The sequence below is a fragment of the Gobius niger genome, assembly GCF_951799975.1.
Source record: "Gobius niger genome assembly, chromosome: 20".
NCBI lineage: Eukaryota > Metazoa > Chordata > Actinopteri > Gobiiformes > Gobiidae > Gobius > Gobius niger.
Window position 1 is genome coordinate 27844075 of NC_136871.1, and position 26138 is coordinate 27870212.

A 26138-nucleotide genomic window follows, 5' to 3' on the forward strand; every position below is an offset into this window, starting at 1 on the left:
GAGGATGGCAGTAGGAGCACAGCATGCAGAGGCTGAGAAGTCACGATACTCACCCTGTAGAAACTGGTGAAGGTACGAGACGCCCATGAAGCAGCAGCACATACAGGATGGCCTCCAAAGGCACTCCACTCATGGCTGCCCATGATGTTGTAGCTTTGCTGATAGAGTGGCACCTTATGGAAGATGGCAGGAGGTACCCAGCTTTGTAGGCATCCAGTGAGAGAGGCGCTGGTTGGAGAGAGCTGTGCAGGTTAAAATCTTTCAATACGTTAGAGCCTATGAAGCTGCAATTCCACTGGACCCAAAGTAGAGTTAGAGGAAATGTTGGGTTAACACGTCCACAGTGCTGTATCTGATGTGCAGAGGTCTCACAGGTGGTGATGAAACATGTCGTCCTCTCAGTGCTGTGACTTCAAATGTCCCAATCATTTCAGTTTGTTTTTGACTCGTAGCAACGCAAAATGCCAATACTTTTGCATATAGCCCTTGTTTCTATGAATGAACTTCTACTACTGCCAAAATGGAGTAAATATAGTACAACTGTTTAATGTAAAATATATAGAGAAGACTTTTTATTGTAGATTTTGGTGAACCGGTTTGTGCGTTCTTGTAATTTATGTAAATAAAATGTGTTTTTTATTAATATATTCAAAAAAGAGACTCCTGTTGTGTTTTATGTATAAATATACTATTTATATTATATTTTGTTTTTTCAAATATTATGTGGCTAATTATAGCATTTTCTGACATAACTCCAGGACACATGACACTAAACAAAAAGTCACAAGAAAAATGTAGATCCAGTTAGGGCCAATCACAACAAGGACCAGGGATAAATACAGGCCCTCCATCTGAGATACTCTGACATCACCAAAGTCTGGACAACACAACCTCCTCCCAGTGGGGCAGTCTGCTGGAAGTGCATACAAGGCTCTGTGATAGACGTGTTCTCGAAATGGAATTGAAATGAGTAATTTATGGAGCACCTGGATGACTTTTTTTTTTTTTTTTTAACACAACACGATGCACGACCCAATTAAAAGCAGATTTAGGGAGGCTTTGGAAACGTAGCTCAAAATCTTCACCATCTGTGGAGAGCGGTGGCTTATATAAAAATGAGCAGCACAAATAGTGTCATCTGCTGAAAACAAGAGACTGACAGAGCTGCAGGAACACTTAGTGAGAGAGCACCGTGTAGTGTGTGAGCTGTGTGAGGTGTGTGAGGTGTGTGAGCTGTGCAGCCAAGTGTATGGTACCAATGGTACCAATCAGACAAACAGCACCGGGGCAGGAGGTGGATTAGTGGTGCAACACTGCCCTCTAGTGCAGTCCCTTAGCAACAAGAAGTACATTCAAGTATAATGCAAGTATACTTCAAATGAAGATAGTATACTTCTGATGTACTTGTCAGAAGTATACTTCACCAAGTAAATACTAATAATTATACTTATATATACTTATACTAAGGTTTACTTACATTTAGACTACACTTGTACTTGACTGTACTTACAGAATCTGAAGTATACTTCATCAAGTAAAGTTTAAATATACTAATACTATGAATTTATGAATGATAACTAATGGATACAGTTTTCTTCACAACTTGGAGGGAAGAGCTGTTAAGTCATCGGACAAAGGTGATTTTTCAAATTCACTCTCAGCACTGTAATTGGCTAATATAGCCTTGTCGCTGAGAAATGGTGAGCTCTGATTGGTTGATTCGATCAGAAGGCGGGTCAACAGTTGCTCCGTTCGAGAGGCATAAGTCGTCTGTATTTGAGGAAAGTATCATGGCCTAGTATATGTGATATATAACAGATAGAAGAATCCAACTTACAGGTGTGAAGAGTAGCCAAACGATTGACTACTTTAGTGATATTTGTGCATGCTCTCTCTTTGGCTGTGAGGATCTGTAAAGGACCGAAGCCAAACCATATTCTGTATTTACTCAGGGGGTTGTAAGAAATACCACATGTAACAGCAATAACATCGATTAAAGCCAACGTCAGCTCCAGTTCGACCTGCAGTCTGGTTATGAACAACAGATAACGCCACTGCTACCTCCCCAATAAGGTGAATATAGATTTGTCACTTAAAGATTTACACACGGCGCAGCAAAGGTGGGTAGAGCCAAAAACTTTGAAATCATTTTACTCAAGTACAAGTAAAAAGTAGTGACCCAACCAATTCCTCAAGTAAAAGTACTTGGAGAAAATATTACTGTGAGTAACTAAGTAAGTGCTTGAGCGAAAAAAGGCTGATATATTTTCAATGACGCCATGAATTGTGTGAAACAAATCATAAAATCATGTGAAAATCGTGATATTTACACAGAACATGCCAAGAATGGCAGGAAAATACAGTTAAAGAAAAGAATTCTAAAGAACAAGGAGCGAGACGATCTATCTACTTTATAGATCAAAATTAAGCATTTGCCGCTTAAATATTTACTCACAGTGGAAAAAGTAGTAATGATTAAGCAGTAATTATTTTTACTCAAATAAGAGTACAGATACTTCATTATGGTTTGACTCAAGTAGAAGTAAAAAGTACTGTATGATGAAACTACTCTAAGAAGTTCAGTTCCTCCAAACAAAGGCATGTCGCCTTCTTGAGTAAATGTAATGTAACCTGTTCATAATGTCTTAATGAAAAATGACAAAATAAAGCACAAAACCTACACTGCGTTCCAAATTATTATGCAAATGACATTTTTCTCTGAATTTTCTAAATTGTCCACTCAAATGAGAGTCAGCATAATTTTTAAGTCTTTAACTGGTAGAGGATCATTTAAATGTGGTGGAAAACATTTCCTAGTGATAACAGTATTTTTTTCTAAAATAAATATAGTAAAAACCTCAAAATCCACTGTTCCAAATTATTATGCAACTCATCGTTTCAATACATTTTAAAGCTTGTAGTTAACTGAAAATGGTCATTTGTTGAATTTGTAGCATTAGGAGGTCATACTTACTGAAATCAAAAGCTATTTCAATCAAAAAACAGGTCAAGTTATATTTTACCATAGGAGCCCTTGTGTGATAGCAGCTTCAAAATACTTAAATCCATTAAACTTGTGAGTTTTTGGACAGTTTCTGCTTGGATTTGTTTGCAGGATGTTAAAATAGCCTCCCAGAGCTGCCGTTTATAGAAGACTTCATAGAAGTGTTTTTTGTTGAGGCTCCAAAGGTTCTCAATAGGGTTGAGGTCAGGGAAGGAGGGGGTCCACATCATGAGTTTCTCTCCTTTTATGCCCATAGCAGCCAGTGATGCAGAGGTTTTCTTTACAGCAGGACATGGGGCGTTGTCATGCATGAAGAGGATTTTGTTCGGGAAAGCACAGCTCTTCTTTTTGTAACATAGAAGAAAGTGGTCAGTCAGAAACTCCACATATTTTTCAAAGGTCATTTTCACACCTTCAGGGATCCTAAAAGGGCCTAATGGGGCCGACCAGCTCTCTCACCATGATTCTGGCCCAAAACATGACTCCGCCCCCTCCTTACTGACATCACAGCCTTGTTGGGACATTGGGGCCATTCACCAACCATCCACTACTCCATTGATTTGACCATCCAGGGCTACACGGCCTCATCAGTGAACAAGACTGTTTGAAAATGAGTCTTCATGTATTTCTGAGCCACTGCAGCCGTTTCTGTTCATCAGCTTCAATTAACAGTTTAGGGGAGGCCCGGATAGAAGGTTTATGCACATCTGCAGCCTCTGGATGGTCCTACACCTTGATGTTCGGGAGACTCCAGAGGCACCAGCAGCTTCAAATACCTGTATGCTGCTTTGTAGCATCTGTTCTCTTAATCTGATGTGTTTGTCTGGCAGAAACCGTCCATATTGTGCCATTATCTGCACAAAACGGAGTGTGTCTGAATCATCCACAAATCTCTTATCAATACGATGATTATGCTTAATCTTTCATGAAATATTGAAGGTTTTCATACCTAGACCAAGGCATTCAACTATTTCACGCTTTTCATCAGCAGAAAGTCCCTTTTTCTTTCCCATATTGCTTGAAAATGATGATCTGCATAATAAAGTGGAACATCCTTTTCAGCAGTTTTTCCCTTAACTGGGCTTAACCCGACAACTACTCATCCCAGGTCTCTGAGATTCATGTCAGTGATTCAAAGAGCCCCAAGACACGATACCATCCATGAGTTTCATTATTATTGTTTTTTTTTTACCTTTTTGACACAAAAATCCAATTTGCATAATAATTTGGAACACAGTGTATACTATAATTGCACATCTTTTAAAGTGAGCCTGACTGGGACAGTGGCTCAGTTGGTAAAGCATGTTGTCTAGTGATTGGAAGGTTGGCGGTTTGAACCCCAGCTCCCACAACTGCAGGCTGTCATTGTGTCCTTGGGCAAGACACCCGAGTGTGAGTGAGTAGCTGGCTGTGGTCAGATGTGCCTCGCTTCCGTCAGTCTGCCCCAGGGCAGATGTAGCTAAAACTGTAGCTTAGCACCAAGTGTGGAGTGAGTGAAGAAATCATTAGCTACAATGGAGCGCTTTGGAAAACTCTTACTTCTAAGCATGTTAACTGGCACTTTAGGGTTAGGTTTAGGATTAGGGCTAACAATCCTGTATATCCTCATCTCAAAGCATATGGACTGGAGAGTTTACAGCCTTTATGCCAGTGTGATACTTCATTTGAAAGCCAAGACCTTCTAGTTTCTAAAAACATGTGTGAGATCTGTGTGAGTGAAACACAATTTACGTTACATTTGTCGTTTTTAACCCTGATTATACCCTGATCAGGGTTAACTAGCCCTAGCCCGAGCCCCCTGATCGGGGGGCAGCAGGTAACAGGTTAACTCCCACCTGAACCGAGCACATTTTCTCCAGTTTTGCTTTACCTAAAGCCAAACTTGAACTAAAGCCTAATATAATCTAAAGCATATTGTAGAAAAAAGCGACAATATAGCAACAAAAACAAGGATGAAAACGCAACAAAAAAGTGACAAAAAAGTGTGCTCTCCAGCCAAGAAGCATTTATATTTTTATATTTGGGTAGAGCTAAACCTAAACTGGAGAAAATTCACTGGGTTAAGGTTTATTAAACATTCTTACAAATTAGAGTGTGCACGGGAACTGCATCATTTCATACGCTAAGATCACAGCAGATAAAGAAAGAATATTCATTCTATTGAAATGTGTTTATTGTCAGTGTTGCCAAGCGGGGACCAAAAGTGCAAAATGATCAATAAATCAATAAATCAATATATTGGTGAATAATTATTAAAATATTACTGCAAACGCTGAAACAACAACATTATATTGCTAATCAACATGCTATTTTTGATTTAACATTAACAAATAAAGTCCTATTATTATTTTTTATGCAGTTTCTGTTCAAATAAAAATAATAAATGTGACTCCATTTAGTTATATGTATTCATTAAATTCCACTTTTCTTTTTAGTCAACGTTTTATTTTTACAGCCTCCATTATTCTTGTCTTGATTTCTATCACCGTATGCAAATGAAGGGGGCTTGAGATAGTAAGACCTGTGCACTGGCATCACTTCTGCAGTGAGTCCGCATTCACTTGACCCTCATGATCAGGACCCTTTTTTAAATAAACAAAGTCCTTTTTTCTTGCATTTAGGCAGGAAGAAAAAAATATAGTACTTTACTTGTTAATGTTGATTAAAAATATAATTTTTTCGCCAATATATTTATTAATTGATTAATTTATGTATTTATTGTTTTGGACTAGAAACACCCTGGAAAAGTTGCATGAAGAAGATATGAAGAAATAAACCCTTTTCTTTCGGTCTGAAAAACTATTTTGAAGCAAGTCCTCTCATTCTAAACAACGCTAGGTGGCAGTATACGCATCTTTCACTTTGTCCTGACTTGCCCTTGAGGAAGAGGAGGAGCAGAGTCGCCCCATTACTGTAAACTAGTAATCCTGCAATTGTTTTCCCCAAAATCCGGGACAGACTCCTGCTCTGGGCCCCACAAACCTCTCCGCTGTGGACGCATATGCACTTTGTTACTGCACTTTGCACTTCCTGTTTGAGAAGCTTTATTTGGTTTGTCTACACTACAACCAGGAAGTAGGTGAGTTGCTGCTTGCTCATGTAAATGTCACATTTGATTATTGTAAGGGTGGAGGTTGTGTTTTTGTCTTAATACACCATTGTGCTGCCTTAGTGGTCAGGGCTGTTGTCATATTATGGTATTGTTGTGTATAATGAGATTGAGAGTGAGAGAGGGAGAGAGAGAGAGGGGGAGGAGGGGGAGGAGGAAGATGGGGAGGGAAGGAGGGAGGGAAGGAGGGAGGGAGTGATATGTCTGAGCTTGTCCAAAGATCTCTGTGCTCCTATTACTTTGCAGGACTGCACTGTACCAGGTATCATGGCACCAAAGAGACGCGCTGCTGCCTCCACTTCTGCGAAAGCTGGGGGTAAAAAGGTCAAGCTGGAGCCCGAGACCCCCCAAAAACCCAAAGATGCTTTTACTTCAGCTAAAGAAGCTCTGAAGGCTGCTGTTCCAGAGAAGAGAGGCAAGAGGAAGGTGGATGAGCACTCGTATCTGTCTGGAGAGGTAAGGCTCTGAATGGGGCACTTTGGTTGTAGTTCATTCATTCAGTTGTTAAATCACTGTTAGTTGTTGCTGCCGTGGTATCAAGGGGATAAGAGCTCAAGTGAAATACAAGAATAAGTTACATGGAGTAAAATAAAGTTGAAATGGCATATTTTGATTTTCTTGGTTTTACACACAGTGGAGTGGTATCCATCATCATGCTTGTGTCATAGACCTGCAATGTAACTTGATGAATAATAAAGGATCATATCAGTGTTATGAGCCTCTTTAATTCACTTTTCAAGACGTTTGGTGGGTCTTGCAGGTGCAGGGTGTCCTTGGGAAAGATGCTTTACCCACATTTCTTGTGTGAATGCAGTGTGTGAGTGAAACAGGGTTTCTGCATTCAAAAGTATTAAAAGTGATTGAAGTAGTAATGCCTAAATGAAGGCCATAAAAGTCATGAAGAAGCATTACATTTGATTCAAATTGGCATTAAATCCATATTTCTTAGAAAAGATAGTTTTTCCTTAGAGACCGAACCCATAGCAATGACATTGCTCATCTATTTGCACGGCATGCATTTGTCAAGATTTTATTTTATTTTTTTACATTTGCGGCATTAAATGTAGTTTTTAGGTATTAAAATGGCATCAAAAGGCATTGCATTTGAGTTGCTGCTGCCTGTGAAAACCCTTTAGAAGAAGGAGAGGGCCAATGGCACAGACTGGCAGCCTCACTTTTGTCGGTCTACCCAGGGCAGCTGTGGCTACTATAGTTCACCACCCACTGAGTATGGAGTGAATGAATAATGCCATGTGAAGTGTTCAAAATGCAAAACCAGTGCTTATCATTATTATTAAATAAGTAAGTGAACTTAATTCATGTAGTACTTTTCTTATGTTGTTTTAGGTCACAAATTGCAATAATACAAAGATAACATTCACTAAGTTACACTGTAACAGCAACATGGGTTCATTCAGTCTGGACTCGAGAGCCTGTAGGGGTGAGAATGTGGTCTCAAACAGGAAATGGAAAAAAGTTCAAATATTTGAGCATAATGTTTCAAGCATATATGTAAAAGGGAGAGCGGCAAATTACTGAATACCGTCTGTGACATAATTAAAAGTCCTAAATAGTATGAATGTACCACCCTGCATCCCTGACAGAGGGAGTGTTTCTATTACTCTATCTTTACTTTAAGTGTTTATGTTTTGTAAGGTTTATGAAGACTACGACTGTATGCTCAATCAGACCAACATCGGCCACAACAATAATAAGTATTACGTGATTCAAATTATACGTGATGGGAAGCGCTACCACACATGGACCCGCTGGGGGAGAGTGGTAAGTCAATACTTGGTGGTAGCTTACTTATACTTGCGCTGCTTGTATGAAAACAAGGTGTGTGATTGTTTTATATTGTTCAGGGGGAATCTGGTCAAAACAAAGATAGCGTCTTCACTTCTGCGGACGCGGCCATTAAAGAGTTCGAGAAGAAATTTAAAGACAAAACCAAAAACAACTGGAGCGATCGGGAGAACTTTGTGGCTCATCCGGGGAAGTACACTCTGATCGAGGTGGACGGGGAGGAGGATGCAGAGGTCAAGGTAAATATTTAGTGGTCAAATTAGCATGAATGAGTACTAGTTTAGTTAAGTTTAGTTTAGTTCCATGATAGTAACTCACTCACGACGTTTCTTTCTTTGTTTCTCGCAGGCGGTTCCGGATCAAGTTGATGGAAAAGCTAAAAACGTGCTGCCCTGCACTCTGAACAAGGCCACACAGAAGCTGATCGAGCTGATCTTCGACACGGACATGTTTAAAGAGGCCATGGAGGAGATGAATCTGGGTAAGGCTCTTCTCAATAGACTGGCTCCGCATTGTTACCTCGTGTGGAAGTTAAACAGAGACCTGTTCAGTGACATACTTCTGTGTGGGGCAGGACGAGAACTTGCTTAAATTAGAAATGTAATAACAAAAAAAAGAAAAGAATCTTAAGTGCTCAAGTGCCACCACTTTAAACTTGTTTTTGCAAAATGTGATGAACATTTCCAAACTATAAACAATTGAAAATCTAGGGAAACAAGCTGCAGCCTTTTGAGGAGGAAATGTAAATAAATGTAAATTCAAATCTTCTCATATGTCAACCCGATACACTGTCGCTGCTTGGGGGCAGGGCGACTATTTGTCTGCTCAGGTCTCCTCTGGTCTGCTCCCGTCTCACCTACTCAGAGCCACATGTGCACTGAAGCGACCTGACCTCCAGACCGAGCCCGATAGCTGCAAAGTGCGTGTGCACATCACTTTTGTAGCGTCTGGTAATGCCTTGGTCCTCCCTCAAACACCGTGTCGTAACAGTGTTACTCAGGCGACTTCCCAGCGGTGGATGACAGCAAACCCACTGGGCCACTGGCATTCTATTTAAACCAAGCCATGTTGGCACCGACGTTATTTTTTTATCAAACTGTGAAACTGTGGAAATTTATGGTAAGTATAGGACGGGTCTGTTCTCTGAGGGAGCCCACAGAGATTATTGTGTAGTGACATCTTAAACCAATACAAAGTAACTTGTTTACCTTAATAAATCCTTTCCGTAGGCCCTCTAGGGGTAATACATGTGTTAATGGGATGATTGGAGGGTCTTTCATCTCCCTCGGTGTCTCTGGCCAGAAAACCATGCCTGAAACTTGACTGCCAGCGGGTCGGAGTCACCAATACACACTAATGGAATCACGAAGAAGAAGCTAACAGGCTAACGGGCTAGCGCCACTTTAACAGTATAATTTACAGTTTTGACAGTTTGACAGTTTACAGAGTGAAAAGAAAAGATGTGTAATTGTGTAATTGGACGTGCAATATCCCTCTCTACCTTTGTCTTTTCTGTCAGCGTAGTATTTACTCTCACGGACAATTAATAAGTAAAAAAACGCAACATGCTACGACACCTGCAGTTGTGCTTATGGCCTCTAGGGGCATGAGTTACTTAGTACTGCTTTAATCTGTACTACTTTCTCCAAAATAAAATTCTGAAGTGCGTCAAGCTGTCACGTCCAGTACATAAGTCATGGAACATCTGTATATTTGAATGGGTAAACAGTAAGTAAAATAAAATGCCACCGAACCAACAGAAATATTTTGTGTCCAGACATTAAGAAGATGCCTCTGGGAAAACTGAGTAAGATGCAGATCGCAAAGGGCTTCGATGTTTTGGAAGACCTCGAGGCTGCCTTGAACCAGAAAAATAAAAAGGCCAAACTGGAAGAACTCTCCTCCAAGTTCTTCACCATAATCCCACACAACTTCGGCCGCCAGAGGCCTCCGACCATTGACACTAAAGAGATCATCGAGAAGAAGAAAGAGATGCTCATGGTAAAGTTTCATATTGTATACTCTTTCAGTCGTCCTTAGTTACCATGGTCAGATTAGTTAGTTAATCTGGAGCAATATAGAGCAATAACTAAAATGTAACGCATTTTTAAGGTGCTGGCCGACATAGAATTGGCCCAGACGCTGAAGACGGAGACCGAGAAGGCTCAGGAGGAGATCGAGACCGTCCCACACCCGGCTGACCAGGACTACACCTCTCTCATGTGTAAACTCACCCTCGTTGACAAGAAGTCCGACGTCTACAAGGTGCGGTATTTCCCACTACTGCCTGCAGAGGGCGTTGTAGACCAATCAAAATGTAAAATATCAATGCTGAGTCCCATACATTCCTTTTGTTTTGTCCCTTTTGTGATTCACATTAGAACATGGTTAAAAGTCCTTTTACCATGGGCCTTTCTCATGTTTAAATAAAATGGGCCATATGAACCACTAAGAATTGTCAAAAAAAGAAACAACGTAATGCAATGTAAATATATTACTACTACTCCTTTGTTGTGTCTTACAGATTATTGAGAAGTACTTGGTGGAAACAAGAGGCTCGTACAGCCCTCCCAAAATCAAGAATGTGTGGGAGGTCGACCGAGACGCAGAAGTACGTGTCAAATCTTATACAGCAGTAAAGTTTTTTTTTTTTTTTGCCCTGCTTCACCGCGTCTCTTTTCACTCTTAGGGAGACCGCTTCAGTGAGAATGACCATCTGGAGAACCGCCGTTTGCTGTGGCACGGCACCAACATTGCGGTGGTGGCGGCCATTTTGAAGAGCGGCCTCAGAATCATGCCTCACTCCGGGGGGCGAGTCGGACGAGGCATTTACTTTGCGTCGGAGAATGAAAAGTCTGCCGGATATGGTGAGAAAACAGAATGTCAAAGCCAAGGCCTGGGAACCCAGGGTGCTGAGGGCGCTGCAGCACCTCCTGGTGGATAGTTTGCGAATTGCAGGGGTAAATTCGGTCCGTCAACAGCACCCCCAACTAAAATATCTTCCCACGGCTTTGGTCAAAACTGTTGAGACCAAGTGACAATAGTCGAGCTGTCTTTGCTTTTTTTGAGTTGTGTCGCTTTGCAGTTAATCTAGATTAAACAATGGGTAATCTCGCTCTAAACCAGGTGAATTCTAGATCAAAAGTAGGACATAACCTGGACCAACAACTGAAAGCTGTGTTCTGTTTTTTAGATTTGGGGAGTTGGAATTGGAAAAACATCGTCAAGTCCATTATATTCTTTACTTTTCTATTTGCAGTTGGCGTATCGAAAAACACTGGGATCATGTTTCTGAATGAAGTGGCTCTGGGTAAAGAACATACCATCACCAGAGACAACAGTTCTCTGAAGAAAGCTCCCAACGGCTTTGACTCTGTGGTGGCCAGAGGACGAATCGAGCCAGGTACTAAAACCTTTACCTTCGTCTGACCTTATCCTCTACACCCTCTTCTTCTCTTAAGTTATTAAAGTAATTGCCCCCTACCACATCTTCCCTGTGTGTCTTGGTCGAGGCTATGGCAGCACAATCATTCTTACCAAGCTCTAACTTGTTCTGGACACATCTGACTTGGTCTCCAAAACATCTCGTTGCAGACCCCTCTAAGGACGTCTTCATCACCCTGGATGGGAAGCAGGTGGCCGTACCTCAGGGCCCCGCCATCGATCAGCCTCAGTACAAAGATAGCTATTTCTGTAACAGCGAATATCTTGTCTACAAAGAGAGCCAATGCCGCATCCGCTACCTGCTCGAGCTGCACATGCGATACTGAGGAAGTATTTCAAGCTCCCATATGATGCTGAATCAACACTTTTGTTTTTTCTTTTCACCGTAGAATTCTCTTTTGTACGTACCTGTCAGCTTGTTTCTTAGGTTTGTTGCTTATTTAGGGAATACCTCTTTCTTAATGGACGAAAACTGAAAGCGTGGTCCTAATGTCAATGCACCTTCTCCTCCACAGTTGGATTCTGTTAATCACATATCTGCTTTTTAAAATGCAAGTGAGGGGCAAAAGACCCCAAATCCTGGTATTTGAAGTGTGTAAGGAGAAGAGCAAATGCTACAAAAGAGTGTGAAAAGGCGAAACGTTACAAAGCCTTAACAAAGCATGATATGGGAGCTTTAACGTCGACCTAACATTGCTTCTGTTTGCAAATCCCCACCACTAACAATTCCACAATATGCTGTGCGTAAAAGAACATTATATGCCTTAAATATTGACATCTAACTGTCTGAATGTAACATAATGTAAGAGTCTTCACCATAAGTCATTGTATCTTTGGTTTGTAAAATGTTTGCTCTGTGCATGTGTTCATGCATCTAAACAGCAATTTGCCTTATGCTTATTCTTGACTTATTGCAATGACTCTTGATTACAGCCTGGCTAGCCTTTAGTGAAGTCGCTTTGCAAGCTACTTTTCAGTGAAAATCATCATCTAAACCAACCGTAATGCAGATGTTATGCAATATCTAACCTTTTAAGAAGGTTGTGGATTCTTTCATATTGCGATTTTTAAAATCCTTTCTATGTTTCTACTGCCTGTTTTGTTAATGGTTTGTGTGGTTGCACGATCCTGGTTATTCAAATGAGTACCAGACGGACAGTGAAGACTAAATACAGTGGCTTATAGGACTGTAATTGTGCACTTAAAATGAAGCTGCTTTGTAATCAACTGCAGTAGAGATTAAGATGTTTACATGTAGAACTTCCCCCGTTGCACTATGAGAGATCATCTGACATAGAGAAGTCAATTTGAGTTTGTTTATCATAAAGCTTGGCAACTCTCTTGAGAGTTAGCCTGAAGTTATAATTTGTAAAGTAATATATGTTAGTGTCGGCCTTTGCACTTTACATTTTATTCAATTGGGAAATAAAATGTCATTATTTGCTCCATTGTGTCACTGATTCTTATTTAAATTGTCACAGTGTTGCGTTATTTGCTCAGTTTTATTCATGTTTTATTATTTATATGTTGATTGAATTTAGTTATATAAAACATTATAGTTTTTACTTTCCTTCCAAGCTCTTCATTGTCATTGAGTCCTTGGGCAAGACACTGATTGCCAACTCACCACTAATTCTTATGGACAGTGGATAGATAACGGTCGACAGTTGGTCTTTGAGAAGCTTGCTCAGTTTTATAAAGCGCAAAATGTTCAGTTCACGAGCACAGTCTCCCTTAAGCTGGTGGTATTAGGACCCTGTGGAGTCTCGCTGGACCCGCCGACAGTGAAGTGTGTGTCCTACAGAATACAATGTGTGACAGTCAGTGCCATACACAGAGCTGGATGGAGGAGGAGAGCGGCAGCAAGAAACACCAGATCATAACAAATAAAAAAAGCCCTCTCTACCAACTTCAAATTGATGGACTGAACTTTTTTTATTGGTAGGCAATTTTTTTTTTTTACATTTTAGGATGGACTGAACTTTGATCTAAAGAGAATGCCTGCTGAGATGTTGTAAGTGTCCAACAAATTTGCTGATATTTAAACCACTGATTCTCACACTTTATAGTAGTTCCCCAAAACTTTAGATTACGTTGCTATTATTATATTATTGCTCATAAAAGGAATATGAATGGCTTTAATGTCCCTAAATTACAGTGGGTTGGAAACTACTGCTATTTATTTGTTGTGTTAAGGATTTTACAAGGAGTGACTGTTTGATGACTGTATTTATCAGTGTCGTCGTTACAGTGTAAGAGCCTGCACTGGCTCTATTTTGTTATAGCAAACGGAAAAAGAAAAAACAAGCATTGTGAAGCAAAAAAACAAACAAACTTGAAGACTATTATTCATGATGCTTTGAGTGTTAAAGGAAAAGGCCACAGTTTTTCCATACTGAGATATGTTCTTACCTGAGCTTGGACGAGTTGATACGTACCTGTCTGGTCTTTGTGTGTGCCCGTGGAAGAGCTTGGTCGCTTCTTACTTCAACTGGTTTGGAGCTATGGGAATATACTTGGAGAGGCAAAATGCCAAGAACATCTTTGGTCTTTTTGCGTGATGGAGGGCACACACAAAGACCAGACAGGTATGTATCAACTCGTCTAAGCTCAGGTAAGAACATATCTCAGTATATCAAAACAGTGGCCTGTTCCTTTAATTAGACGGACATGAGTCAGAGCTAGCTATAAGTTTAACCAGCATCAGTTTAGGAATTTTTCACATTTTCTTTTTTCTTTTGTTTTGTCTGATTGCTTTTTTTGGACAGTCCATAACACAGAAAACAGAATGAAAAGGTTTGCGGAATTGGGAAAGAGATTGTCTGACCAAAGAAAAAAATCTCCAAGAGTGGAGTCTGGCACAGTCATCAAGCATCAAGCCAGGATCATTTTGAGAAATATGACAGTTTAAAACTGAGATCTAACCTAATGAGTTAAAGGTACACTGCATAACATTTTGGACTAGGCCTTTACTCTTGCCAGCAATCCAAAACATGCTCCAATCTATCCTTCAAGGTAGCGTGTTTACACTGACCAGCTGTTTTGTTGAGGTTTTCCTGTGTTATTGATGACAAAACGTTCTCTTGGCCTTCTTGTTTCCAGATCGACCAGCCAACAATGAAGGCTTTCAAGAGCGTCTCTCAATAATGGCGGCCGAGTCCTTCCATGCTGTTGCTGCTCCGGCCCTGAACCTCACCTCCTCCGCTGACTTCCCGACGGTCCCCTCCGATCTGGGCGTGGTCACCAGCTCCCAATCCCAAATCAAGGACCTGTTTGGCCTCTTCTGCATGGTGACTCTTGACCTCATCGCCCTATTGGCTAACACTGGTGTCATGGTGGCTATCGCGCGTGCCCCTCACCTCAAAAGGTTTGCCTTCGTCTGCCATCTCTGTGCCGTGGACGTCCTCTGCGCCATCCTCCTCATGCCTTTGGGTATAATCTCCAGTTCTCCGTTTTTCGGAACGGTTGTTTTCACCATTCTGGAGTGCCAAGTCTACATTTTCCTGAATGTCTTCCTTATTTGTCTATCTATTCTCACCGTTACTGCTATCAGCATCGAGCGCTACTTTTACATCGTCCACCCAATGCGCTACGAAGTTAACATGACCGTGAACCTCGTGATGGTCGTCATGCTGCTGATATGGATAAAGTCGCTTATTTTAGCGATGGTCACACTTTTTGGGTGGCCCCCCTACGGAAGTCATAGCTCGATTTCGGCGGCGCATTGCTCTCTCCACGCTAGCCATAGTAGCTTAAGAAAAGTCTTTGCCGTACTCTTTAGCATAGCTTGCTTTCTGGTTCCGTCAGTGGTCATTTTTGCGGTTTATTGCGCTGTCTATAAGGTGGCCAGATCGGCAGCGCTACAGCAAGCCCCAATAGTGGCGACATGCCAAGCTAAAGAAGAACGCTCGGATTCAATAAACAGCCAGACGACAATGATCGCGACGACAAGGAGTATCCCTCAAAGGTTGTCCCCAGAAAGAGCGTTCAGTGGCGGGAAGGCAGCGCTAACTTTGGTCTTCATCGTGGGGCAGTTTTTAATTTGTTGGTTGCCGTATTTCATCTTCCACCTCCAGATGGCGCTAAGTGAGTCCATGCAAAGTCCGGGAGATCTGGAAGAGGTGGTGAACTGGCTCGCCTTTTCGTCGTTCGCGGTGAACCCGTTTTTCTATGGGCTTTTGAACAGGCAGATCCGAGACGAACTGGTGAAGTTTAGGAGATGTTGTTGGACCCAGACGGTGGAGATCGGGACGTCCAGCCACGAAGGGTCATTACAGGAGAACTTCCTGCAGTTCATACAGAGGACCACGGGCAGTAGCAGTAGTAGCAGTAGCAGAAGGCCCAGTCTGAAGGCCAGTGTGGAGCGAGTATTGAAGATACCAGGACAGGTACCAGAAGAACACTCATAACATTAAAGACAATAATGTATGTCCAAGTCAAGGACTTTCAAGGTGTTCAAGGAACTTTTCAAAGACCTGTGCTGAATGATTGTAAATATGATCCCATGGGCCTTGGTTGAATAAATATGAATTCCATAAGATTACAATGCTCAAACACATTTAAATCTCGTTACCGTTTACTCCTATGTGTAGCTCCCAGTTATTCAAGAAGTTCCAACATGATAATACTATTCAAAAAGGTGTCATCTGGATTTGTAAGAATCGTTGTTGAATCCAAGAAGGTTAAGTTCTTCCCTTGGACTGAAAATTCAGGTTTTGAAAGAGACATAACTCAGGGCTGAAGAAGCTTCTTGGATAGGAAAAACTATGATGGTTTTATTGTGTAGTTTAGCAAACACATCATTGTTTTAGTAGCTCTTTACTTTAGAGCACAGTGTTAAAAATAATGGAAATAGCCTAGAACCAAAAAGGGTAATAAGAACATGGTAATTATTGTGAAATAACATGACACCCTTGTAATTACATTGTAATATCTATGATTAGTCATGATCCTAAAACTATTGTAACCCAGATGTTTTCTGGTAACTTACCAGAAAACATGCTTTTTTGGGGACAGTATCCTATCACCATGTTATTACCGTGCTATAAAGAAAATGATCATATCAACTCTACCTCAACAACTGACTTACAACATTTAAAAATATGCCTCAACGGCTGCAATGCAGAAGTGAGGAAACCAGTGTGCGCCACATGTGACCTGGTTCACGGTTTACAATAGAAATCTTTACTGCTCATTGATAACATGCTAAAAGTGCTCACATAGTGCTGTTTTATGGCTCTGCTGTTTGTATTAGTCTTTTCCAAACAGGGGAAAGTGTGGTTTCAGCCAATAACACGTTTACGCCCAGCGCTTTCAGCTTTTACAGCGACTTACATAACTGCGTATCTAGTTCATGATGTCCAGAACATGACCTGAAACCTAGTGGCCATCTCTCATGTCTCTCATGTCATTTTTCATAACTATTTTGTTTTGCCATCACTTTTCTTTCGTAGGATTACTACCAGCAAGACTTAGCAGATTCAAAGGCCTTATTGTTCTGCTAAATTTACATGACTTAACCTTGATGCACTGCCATTCCATCAAGAAAACGCTCATTTCCACCAATCAATGTCATTCTTCAAGTATACAGCACTTAAATGGCCAAATAGACTTATTTCTACTGCTGCAGTCAATTCCAAGAACCCTCCCTTTGCAATAATTGTGTCTTTTGTCCAAGACCAAAATGACTTGATGCCATTTTCTTTCCCATTGGACAGCAATTGAAACACTATATTTCATCTTATCCCTTCATTCTTTTTAAGGCCGAAGCTGAAGTGTATCATTTTGTGGTCTTGAAGTCGACTGCAGTTTGACAAACATGTTCTCACCTTTTATTTACAACCAATTTATTAAACAGTGCAGCCCAACAAAAACAAAAAAGAACAGTAAAACAGCTTATTAAACAGACATCAAATTAACCTTAACAGAAGTGTTAAACAACAGGACATCAGATGAGCCTCATGCAGCCGATCCGCGATTGTCCAGCAATACTTCAATTCTTTTCATTTTCTCTGATGCTTTTAATCTTTAGTACGTGAAACTTCTCATGCTTTTCATTGACAACATCCTACAGCTTGCTCCTGCTCAGGGACGTTGATAAAATAGTGCCTGCATACGTGTGTAGAGATTCGGGGATTCAGCACACATAGTTGGATAAACAAAACCAAGGTTCAAAAAGTGACTTTTTTTTTGCATGTTTCAGAAAAATAAGAAACTGTAATGCCTTGGAAGAGGTCCGAGAGGTTCTTCTTCTGTTCTTTTGAAGGCACTTTTAATGTGTCACTTCCTATAGCAGGCTGCTACAAGAGGCCAATTAAATGTACAATTCACTTTTTATCCTAATGGTAATACGCAAACACCATCCCAGTAAACAGCATTTGTGGCGCCTTGGACTACAAAGAGTTACTGATTAAAAAAGCTCACCATTTCTTTAGGACTTGTTTGGTTGATGAATCAACAGTGCTGTGGTTATGGCTGTACTGTGTGTCTTAAGTTCAAGTTCACTCAGGATGTCACCTGTTACAGTAGCCTGGCCAGTCAGACACGCTCCATGTATTTTTTCTGTCTGTGGACTTTATTGACCCCTGTAGGGGAATTTGTCATCTGCCTCGAACCCATCCTTTACCCAACTGTGGTAACCTGGTCAGCCTATTATCTTTTCAAAAGCAGGAGAGTCTTGGAACTGACTTACTGGCCAGGCTACTGTCAAAGTACAGTATATTTAGCATCATAAACTCCTCATTAAAAAGCATTGTCTTTTTTAACACATACAAAGAACAACATAGAAACTAATAGTCCTTAAGCCAAAACATTCAGTTGCTTCATCCATAAAATCTGGCTATTGACAAACTTCACTTCTATCAGCTTTGTCAATACTGACTGCTCGCACACATAATTCTTTTATTTATAAAAACAGTCTTTGCCCATCAGTGATCAGTCTTGCAGAAGTTAAGGCAAAAATGGCTTGGAAGCTTCCCAACATGGTGTCTCTTCTGGTTTTGACATTTCATGCTTGTTGTTTTTCTGTTGTCCTTCAGGGCATCAAACCTTTTAGTTGGGTGCACTTCAATATCCAAGACCAGCCAGGATGGTGGACTCTGTAGACGCAGTCAAAGTATCTGGCCACTCAAAGGTGACCCAGTGTGCACACGCTTTTTCAAACTCAGTCTGTGTGTGCAGGTTGATTTTAAATAAAGTTTTTAAAGTGTATTTTTTACATTGTCCCGTCGCTCCAGTGTGTGGCCCACTCCTTTTTGTGAGCGCCTCCAGATTTCTCTGTTTGAAACTGCGGTCGGTCCTGGCGAGGGATCTTCACCGCGTGGTATTGAGGAAGCTTGTCTTTGTATTGCGCCCGACGGAAGAAGCCACACTAAACAGACAGAGGGAAAAGACATGTCAGCACTGAATTAATGTGCAATATTAACAGTTTACAACATTTGATCCATATGATAACATATGTTAAAATGTTAAATTCAAGCAACCCAGATCTTCTTAGATTCATCAGAGTTAAAACGTTTGTGCAGAGCTTTCCTTCATAAGCTCCAATACAACAGAGTTTGGGATGCTTAAAGTAAACCAGGAAACCAGTGCATTGTGTACGTCAAGCAAAGAAAAAAAGAAAAAGAAATGCATTCATGCCATAATAGTCCAACCCCAAAACAGAGTCTTAAAGGGATATTTCAGGATTGTTGACACAGGGTCTCATTTCCCAGTTATCCAGAGTGTTGTTGATTTCTGGAGATACACATCATTTATTCATGCTGTCCATATATTTGAAGAGTTTAGTGGTACTAGGCTAGTACAAGGCTAGTGCATGTCTATGATAACTAGTAGCCTGCATTAAAAACCTCTTCAAAATCATCGTTTAGTACGTCAAACGTTGCCATATCTGATTTGTAGAAAGCTCCGTTGTTAATCCCATGTGCAGTAATGCCGGCTGCAGGTAAACAAACTACTGTAGATCCAGTAACCTAGCAGATCACTGCGCCACTGCGTAGCTTACAACCAGGGAGCTGAAGCTGCTCAAATATAAGTTCTTTTAAATTCAAAATGGTTATATTTCAAAAATGATTCAGTCAACACAGACATTTATATCGGTATCTGGTGTTATAAGTGATTTGCCTCAGGTGCACTGTGCTTGGGTCAGACTGTTTTTAATGCAGGCTACTAGATACCATAGACATGCGCTAGCCTAGCATAGCCTAGCACCACTAAACTCTTCAAATAAAAGGACTGCATGAATACAAAAAAATGAAAAATATCTCCAGTAATCAACAACACCCTGGATAACCAGGAAATGAGGTCATATGTCAAAAATCCTGAAACATCCCTTTAATATGACAAATACAGTAAGGCACCAACAACACTGCAACAGTCTGGAGGAAAATGGCAAGCGGTGTTGATAAGTTGGAAAAATATGGAATTGTGTTTTTAAGTGTATCTTTCCCGTAACCAGGAAACACCAGCAGCCTCTCCTCAGTGCAATTAGGGTCACACACCATGTTGTTTTTAGTTTGCTTTTTACCGTTTGTAAGGAGGAGGAGGAGGGGAGAGCAGGCCCCAGTAATGATGAATATATCCGATATTAAAGTTCTGAGGCCTGCTTCTCCGCCTCCGAGGGCTGAACCCCCAAATGGGCTTGATAATACTCGGTATCGTAGTGTGGACGCGGCTCGCTGCGCTTGAAGAACCCACACTGACGAGGACACAAGGAAAGAGGGAAAATCAAAGAGGAAAGGAGAAAGAAAGTAGAAGACAAATGTGACAAAGCAATACGATAAAGAAAATGATAAATAAAAGTCATGATCCCTTAGTAATGAAGTCATAAAATCGATAACGAGTCTATACCTTCCAGAGGATGCAGACGAGCAGCGTGAGCAGCAGGATCCCGGCCAGCACTGCGATGAGGATGATCCACCAGGGGATCCAGTACTGGTCTGAGTGGCCCGGCTCAGGGTAGATCAGCACTGGCACCTGCACAGCAAACCATTTTTCTGATGAGTCAACTATCGTTTGTACTCTGACTTGTAGTAATTATAAGTGAAAGTACCTGAGCCGCTGCGTCTTGGAGGACCAGGTGCTTGATGCTTGACTTGACTGTGATGTTTGCTCTGACCATCACCTCCAGGACACTCACCGACGGGAACTCCTGGAAATAAAAGAAAGACGAGAAAATGGGTAGGTTTGAGAATGAGTGCAGCTCAAGCTAGATGTTTTTAGATCAAGTCAGATGTGTCCAGAGGTTTTGACACGTTCAGATATATATATTTTACGAGGGCGACCAAAGAGGGAAATTGTGGAAGTATTGAAAGAGGACATGGGGACTTGCGTCATGCTGTCTGTGGATCTAGTCGTACCTCGATGAAGCTGGCGTCCCAGAGTCGAGCTTGTATCTTGAGAACGGCCTGACCAGAGAAGCTGTGCAGGGGACACTGGAAGAGCACACAGCGCGCCGAGCCCAGCAGACAGTCCTGACACCATGAAGAGCATACAATGGTATCACAAAAGTCTCAAATACACATCATTTCAAGCATGGTGATAATTGATCAAGACTAGCCAGTAAAACTATTAAACAAGTAATTTGATCATATTTTCCTGACCAGTTTGAGTGACTTGCGTCTCTCTGATGCGGCCACAGCTGGAGTTGTTCTTGCTCCGTTTCCTTTTATCGTCACTTCCTCCTCCTCGGGGTGTGAGCGCCGGGTTCTTCCCACCTGAAACAAACAATACACCTATTTACACCCACAAAGAGAATCCTAATGTCTTAATTTAATGTTTCAAAAATAATACAGTGTATGTCAGACAGATTTGGCTAAAAACTTTTTGAAACTTCACTTGTGCTTTCTTCAACCATTGAACTGCAATTGGCATGGTACTGCAATATAGTGGCTTTGCATTGTCTGTAGTTTTACCATGTTGTTTTCAGGCGGTGTGCTCGCTGACGCAGCCAGATTCAGCGGGTTTATGGCTTTCTTTGGGCTGCACTGGTTCCCCTCGAACCTCAGGCTGGACGGGTACAGCAGCCACTTCCCGTTGGACAGTTCATGAGGAAACATGATGTTCAGAAACGCGGAGCCCAGAGTCTGCAGCGCCTGCCCTGGGTTTGACACCTGGGACAAACAATGAGCGCCTCGTGATGTATCCACACTTTTGTTTAGCAAATCAGCAAAGTCACTAAAAATGCATTTGATTATGGAGGACACAGGACAAATATATTTATCTTATAATATTGCAAACATACTGCAATGGGGACTTTCATCTACTTGTATTAATCAAGACCTGTTTGATTGATAGAAAACAGCAGCTCAATGGTCCTTTTGGCTCTGTGCTTATCGTCCATCTTTAACTCACCACAAATTCAAACTCCACTAGGCTGCCGATCTCCTCCAAACTGGCCATGGCACTCTCCCCTTTCACTGGTCCGCTGAAGAACAGCTGGTGCGGGTTTGCAAGTCTAATAAAAAACATAATGTAATGAAGCTGTATTGGTACATTTATAGCATTAATGTAAACATACAAGGCGCTGCCACTCACCCGATGACAGACAGGGGGAGCTCTATCACCACCTTGGCAATAGCAGTGACTGTAGCCAGGTCAGACTGCTCACTGATGCTGCGGACAAGGCAACACAGAAACTGGTAAACAACTTTTTCCCCCCTTTTTCTCCTTTAATCATGGCTTACGTGGAAAGCAGCAGATCTGCAGTCAGCTCCGTGGTCTCGATTGTGATGTCCGCTGTGCTCAAACTGATGGAGAATGTGAGCTGTCAAGAAAGAAAAAAAAAGGATTGTGAATAGATGCAAACTATTTGAAAGTCGTCAGTGGTTGATGGGAAATGATTGTGTACAAAACAATCATTCACTTCTCACCTTGCTGTCTCTTTTGACTGGGTTACCGAGGTCACACTCCACTTGAGAGCCGTTCTGGTTTGCCTGGCATCTTATCTAGCATAGACACAACACAGGCAGAGAACAAAATGTCAGTCAACTGATGTAATATTGTTAAGTTTCAAGAAGAAGAAAAAACATGTTTCAAGAAAAAAAAAAGTTAAACCAAAGAACTTTGTAGAAGTTATCAAATTGTAGAAATGTTTTTTTATTTCGAGCCTTTCGATAATAGGCAGAATGTTCAGCAAACACTGGCCGATCGATCTGGCAAACAATTCATATCATTCATGATTCTCCTACAATTTGGATCACAATTCAGACTCCCTTAAACGCCACCCATCATGAAACTAAATGAAGAAGAAAAAGAAGAAGAAAAAGAGGAAGTAGAAGAGAGAAGAAGAAGAGGAAGAAGGAGAAGAAGAGGAAAAAGAAGGAGAAGAGAGAAGAAGTGAAGAATGAAGAAAGGAGGAGGAGAAGTAGTAGAAGAAGGGAAGAAGATGGAGAAAAAGATGAAGAGGAAGAAGATGTGAAGAAAAGAAAAAAAGAAGAGAGAAAAAGGAGAAGAAGGGAGGAAGATGAAGAGAGAGAAGAAGAAAAGGGAAAGAATAGAAAAGGAGAAGAAGAGAGAAGAAGATAAAGGGAAGAATAGAAAAGAAGAGAGACGAAGAGGAAGAAGAAGTAGAAGAAGAAGGGAAGAAGAGGAAGAAGAAGAGGAAGAAAAAGAAGTGAAGAAGAAGAACAAGAAGAAGAAAAAGACAGAAGAAGAGAGAAGAAGGACAGAGAAGAAAAAGAAGGAGAAGAGGAAGAAGGAGAGAGAAGAAGAGGAAGAAGAGGAAGTAGAAGAGGAAGTAGAAGAAGCGATAATGCAGATGGTGACGGAGATGATGAAGAATCATCTCCTCACCCTGGTACCCTGGGCCATACCTGTGGTGGGAACCTGGAGCCAGCGTAGGACAGAGTGTTTGGGAGCGTAATGAGGAGCTGAGCAGCGTGAGCGTCGTCCCCGTCCTCTTCGGGGTTCAGGGGGTCGGAGGGAGAGTTCGTCACGGTGATCTCCAGCACCACCACGCGCTGGTCCGACAACGAGAAGACCTGCAAGTCATCCTCATCTCTGCGGCCAAACATACACAAATCAAGGTCTGACACTGCACTGTTATTCTCAGAGCTGCTGAAGGGGCAGGCAGAGGAAAGTATTTTGTATCCATGGCGACTGACCGTGGCAGAGGGGTCAAGAGGTCGGATGTCGGAGAGCGTGTTCCAAACTGGTAGCTGAGCCTCAGGTTGCTCTGGCAGATCTTGTCACTGCCACAGCCTTCACGTAGGAAGTTTATCTTCAGAAGACGAGAGACGAGTTACAGTCGTATTGTGTAATGGTGCTTTAAAGCATTTTCGCTCCTTACTTCAGAGTGCAGAGTGTTGGAGGGGGACAGGCTCAGCACAGGGGGCAGTCTGTCCAGTTTCTTGTTCTTAGGGTCATGCCTCGGTGGGACAGGTTTAATAGTGTGAGTGACCGCCAACGAGATCGGGCGCAGCTTGTCTCGAATGTTCTCCTGAAAACAATACAAAAATACACTTCTAACAAAGCTCAGCCCTGGTCTCAACACGAGCATGTACATAATCGGGTCACTGACTTTGAGCTGGAAGGTGGCGGTGGTGCACACATGTTGGAGCTGTCTGTGCATCTCCACCTCTTCGGTCTGAGTGTATTCTGCCTTCAGTGAACTCCGACCCAGGAAGTTCACTCTGTGCGGGAGACCCAACTTCCTGCGCTCCGTGTCGGCCTCGAACTTCACTACCAGCGCTAGGGGTGAGAATATGGAGCCAATGATAGCCAATCAATCCATGCACTTTTATTGTCTCATTGTAATAGCACATTTATGTTAAAAAAAAATCAATTTAACTCATTCAGCTTCTGTTGCTATGCGGGAATATCATCTGCATAACCTCCGCACCAACAGGGAGGGATGTTTACAAATTGTCCCTTCCATCTGAGCTAAATTTAAAGCAGCATTTGTTATATACCATTCCACATCAAATTGTGCTGTACAAACAAACTTGCCTTGACTTGCCAGATAGCTATCACATGCTGAACAAAATGAATACACCATCCATCCATTTTCTTCCACTTTTCTGTTGCCGGGTCGTGGGGCCAGCTGTTGGAGCTGCCCAAATCCCATTGCACCAGCCCCTATGGCTCCTCCTGCAGGTGGTGGGTCCACAGAAGGACGGCCTCATGGTTCTAACCAGGCCTGTTGGTCTCTCATAAGGGGCTTCTGAACCGCTCTGTGTCTGACCCGTCACCTAGGACCTGTTTGCCATGGGAGACCCTACCAGGGGCACGAAGCCCCCGACAACAGAGCTCCAGGATCATTCGGGTGCTCAAACATCTCCACCACGTTAAGGTGCCGGTTCCAGGAGGAGCAAAATTAATACAGAATTTGTTTATTCCTTTGCATATTTTTCAGTATTTCATACTCTGAACACACTATTTAAGGCTGCAAGACAAAACAGGATTCAGTCTAACTTTAGGAGCAGTCGATCTCTCATCGACCAACATACAGGTCATACATTAAACCTCAGGGCTACAGGGAGCGCTGCTACTTTATGATAATGATGTTCAACATGAGACAGGGCTGAGGTTACCGTCTTTAAATAGAACGCTCCTGCCTCTGAGAGGGTCATGTGAAATCAACAGGGATAATAGATTTGTTCAATCAATCTCTGTTTTTGATTTCATTTGTATTTTTACTAGTAAAACTCTGCTCTGTTATATCTGTTTGTAAGCAGCCTGGCCAGCTCTGTGTTGGTGTTCCACAAATAAACTTTGGAGACTTACTGATGTGTGGGTGGTAGTGGTCTGGGTAAGCTGTGAACAGGAAACAGGCCTTGACGTCCACACTGGGAAAAAAGAACTGATTGAAAGTAGTGTCTGTGTTTTCTTAGCGGGTTATAAAAAGTACTACAATGACACTTCAGCTTGTGTAATAAATGTTTGGACAGGTTTAAAATACAGTTTGATGTCATAAACTAGGTTGTCTTACCACACGCCCTCTCGACCCTTGCAGTTGTGATGACCCAAGTCGATGTGCGGAGGGTCAATGGAGAGTTCTCTGGCCACATGAATGACTGGACAAGACCTTCAATCAAATAGAATCTGAATGTAGTGTACAATTTAAAGCAGAGGGTCTTTTCAATCATGATTTGAAAAGGTTTGAATTCAGATGGTTTTTGCTTTATTTTGAACACAATACAAAAACTAAATACAAAACTATATTCAAGTAAATCTGAATTTAGCAGAAAATGTTCTCAGTAATTGGCTGCCCCTCAGAGTTTAGGGGTTCGTTGAGTGGAAAAGACTCAAGGGGCAAGATGAAAAGGGTCACTGGTTTAAAGCACTCTACTAAAGCATCCCTTTTGAACTTTCACTGTCTCTCTCATCATTTTGCAATCTGACATACCATCTATCATCACTTTAATGGTTATTCAAGCCAACTGTCTGACTAAAAATATTAAGGAATGGAATTAAATGCAATATATTCAAATAAATGTAATGCAAAGGTATGCAGAAATATTTTGAGTTCAGCGCATACCACGTTTGATATGTGATCCCCCGTCTAGCTCACATTCCTGTCCTCTCATTGTCCAATAAAGGTAAAAACATGCCTGAAATATCTTCCCAAAAACAAAGTCCGAGTCTCTTTGAAACAAGTCCTTGTTGGTGTAGACTTGTTTTCTCACCTGAAGAGGACCACAGAGTCATTCAGAGACCCCACAGCTAAATCCGGATAGTGGTTACTGTCTATGTCCAAACCTCCGGAGATGGAGTATCCAAAACGCCTCACGCCAAAGTCACTACCGTCCAGCACCTACAGAGAAGCAGCAAATGTGG

The 26138-nt window shown here is 41.7% G+C and overlaps 3 protein-coding genes across 5 annotated transcripts in view; 2 read left to right on the forward strand and 1 right to left on the reverse strand.

Moving 5' to 3' along the window:
• The first annotated feature begins 5883 nt into the window (after nucleotides 1-5883).
• parp3 (poly (ADP-ribose) polymerase family, member 3) lies at nucleotides 5884-12789 on the forward strand. Of its 2 annotated transcripts, none has more exons than XM_079578872.1 (11): nucleotides 5884-6083; nucleotides 6360-6569; nucleotides 7770-7895; nucleotides 7979-8158; nucleotides 8268-8400; nucleotides 9697-9920; nucleotides 10032-10184; nucleotides 10444-10530; nucleotides 10609-10786; nucleotides 11179-11322; nucleotides 11514-12789. In XM_079578872.1, exons 2-11 carry the CDS (start codon nucleotides 6381-6383, stop codon nucleotides 11687-11689), a joined length of 1590 nt encoding a protein of 529 aa, XP_079434998.1. In that variant the 5' UTR covers nucleotides 5884-6083; nucleotides 6360-6380; the 3' UTR covers nucleotides 11690-12789. The 2 variants fall into 2 exon arrangements, with proteins under 2 accessions (XP_079434998.1, XP_079434999.1); XM_079578873.1 differs by having other exon boundaries at nucleotides 5884-6079.
• A 417-nt stretch (nucleotides 12790-13206) lies between these two features.
• Nucleotides 13207-15863, forward strand: gpr61l (G protein-coupled receptor 61-like). The gene is made up of 2 exons (XM_079578876.1): nucleotides 13207-13377; nucleotides 14466-15863. The coding sequence occupies exon 2, from the start codon at nucleotides 14510-14512 to the stop codon at nucleotides 15770-15772; it is 1263 nt and encodes a 420-aa protein (XP_079435002.1). The 5' UTR covers nucleotides 13207-13377; nucleotides 14466-14509; the 3' UTR covers nucleotides 15773-15863.
• Nucleotides 15864-17192: 1329 nt separating this feature from the next.
• itga7 (integrin, alpha 7) overlaps nucleotides 17193-26138 on the reverse strand; it is a 38436-nt gene continuing 29490 nt past the window's right edge. For both annotated transcript variants that reach the window (XM_079578866.1, XM_079578865.1), the window contains exons 9-25: nucleotides 25988-26115; nucleotides 25291-25386; nucleotides 25086-25147; nucleotides 23881-24050; nucleotides 23650-23799; nucleotides 23465-23580; nucleotides 23174-23360; nucleotides 22232-22306; nucleotides 22046-22125; nucleotides 21897-21974; nucleotides 21714-21816; nucleotides 21275-21472; nucleotides 20963-21076; nucleotides 20720-20833; nucleotides 20413-20511; nucleotides 20211-20336; nucleotides 17193-18732 (exon numbers count right to left, since the gene is read on the reverse strand). In XM_079578866.1, coding sequence (XP_079434992.1) covers nucleotides 18577-18732; nucleotides 20211-20336; nucleotides 20413-20511; nucleotides 20720-20833; nucleotides 20963-21076; nucleotides 21275-21472; nucleotides 21714-21816; nucleotides 21897-21974; nucleotides 22046-22125; nucleotides 22232-22306; nucleotides 23174-23360; nucleotides 23465-23580; nucleotides 23650-23799; nucleotides 23881-24050; nucleotides 25086-25147; nucleotides 25291-25386; nucleotides 25988-26115 — 2052 coding nt within the window. In that variant the 3' untranslated portion in view covers nucleotides 17193-18576. The remainder of the gene's footprint in view (nucleotides 18733-20210; nucleotides 20337-20412; nucleotides 20512-20719; nucleotides 20834-20962; nucleotides 21077-21274; nucleotides 21473-21713; nucleotides 21817-21896; nucleotides 21975-22045; nucleotides 22126-22231; nucleotides 22307-23173; nucleotides 23361-23464; nucleotides 23581-23649; nucleotides 23800-23880; nucleotides 24051-25085; nucleotides 25148-25290; nucleotides 25387-25987; nucleotides 26116-26138) is intronic.

Excerpts from the sequence above, each read along its gene's own strand:
- parp3 (XM_079578872.1), top strand. The coding sequence starts at position 6,381 with ATGGCACCAAAGAGACGCGCTGCTGCCTCCACTTCTGCGAAAGCTGGG. Across the intron at positions 8,401-9,696 it reads CATGGAGGAGATGAATCTGG|ACATTAAGAAGATGCCTCTG; the intron begins GTAAGGCTCTTC and ends TTTTGTGTCCAG. Across the intron at positions 9,921-10,031 it reads AGAAGAAAGAGATGCTCATG|GTGCTGGCCGACATAGAATT; the intron begins GTAAAGTTTCAT and ends CGCATTTTTAAG.
- gpr61l (XM_079578876.1), top strand. The coding sequence starts at position 14,510 with ATGGCGGCCGAGTCCTTCCATGCTGTTGCTGCTCCGGCCCTGAACCTC.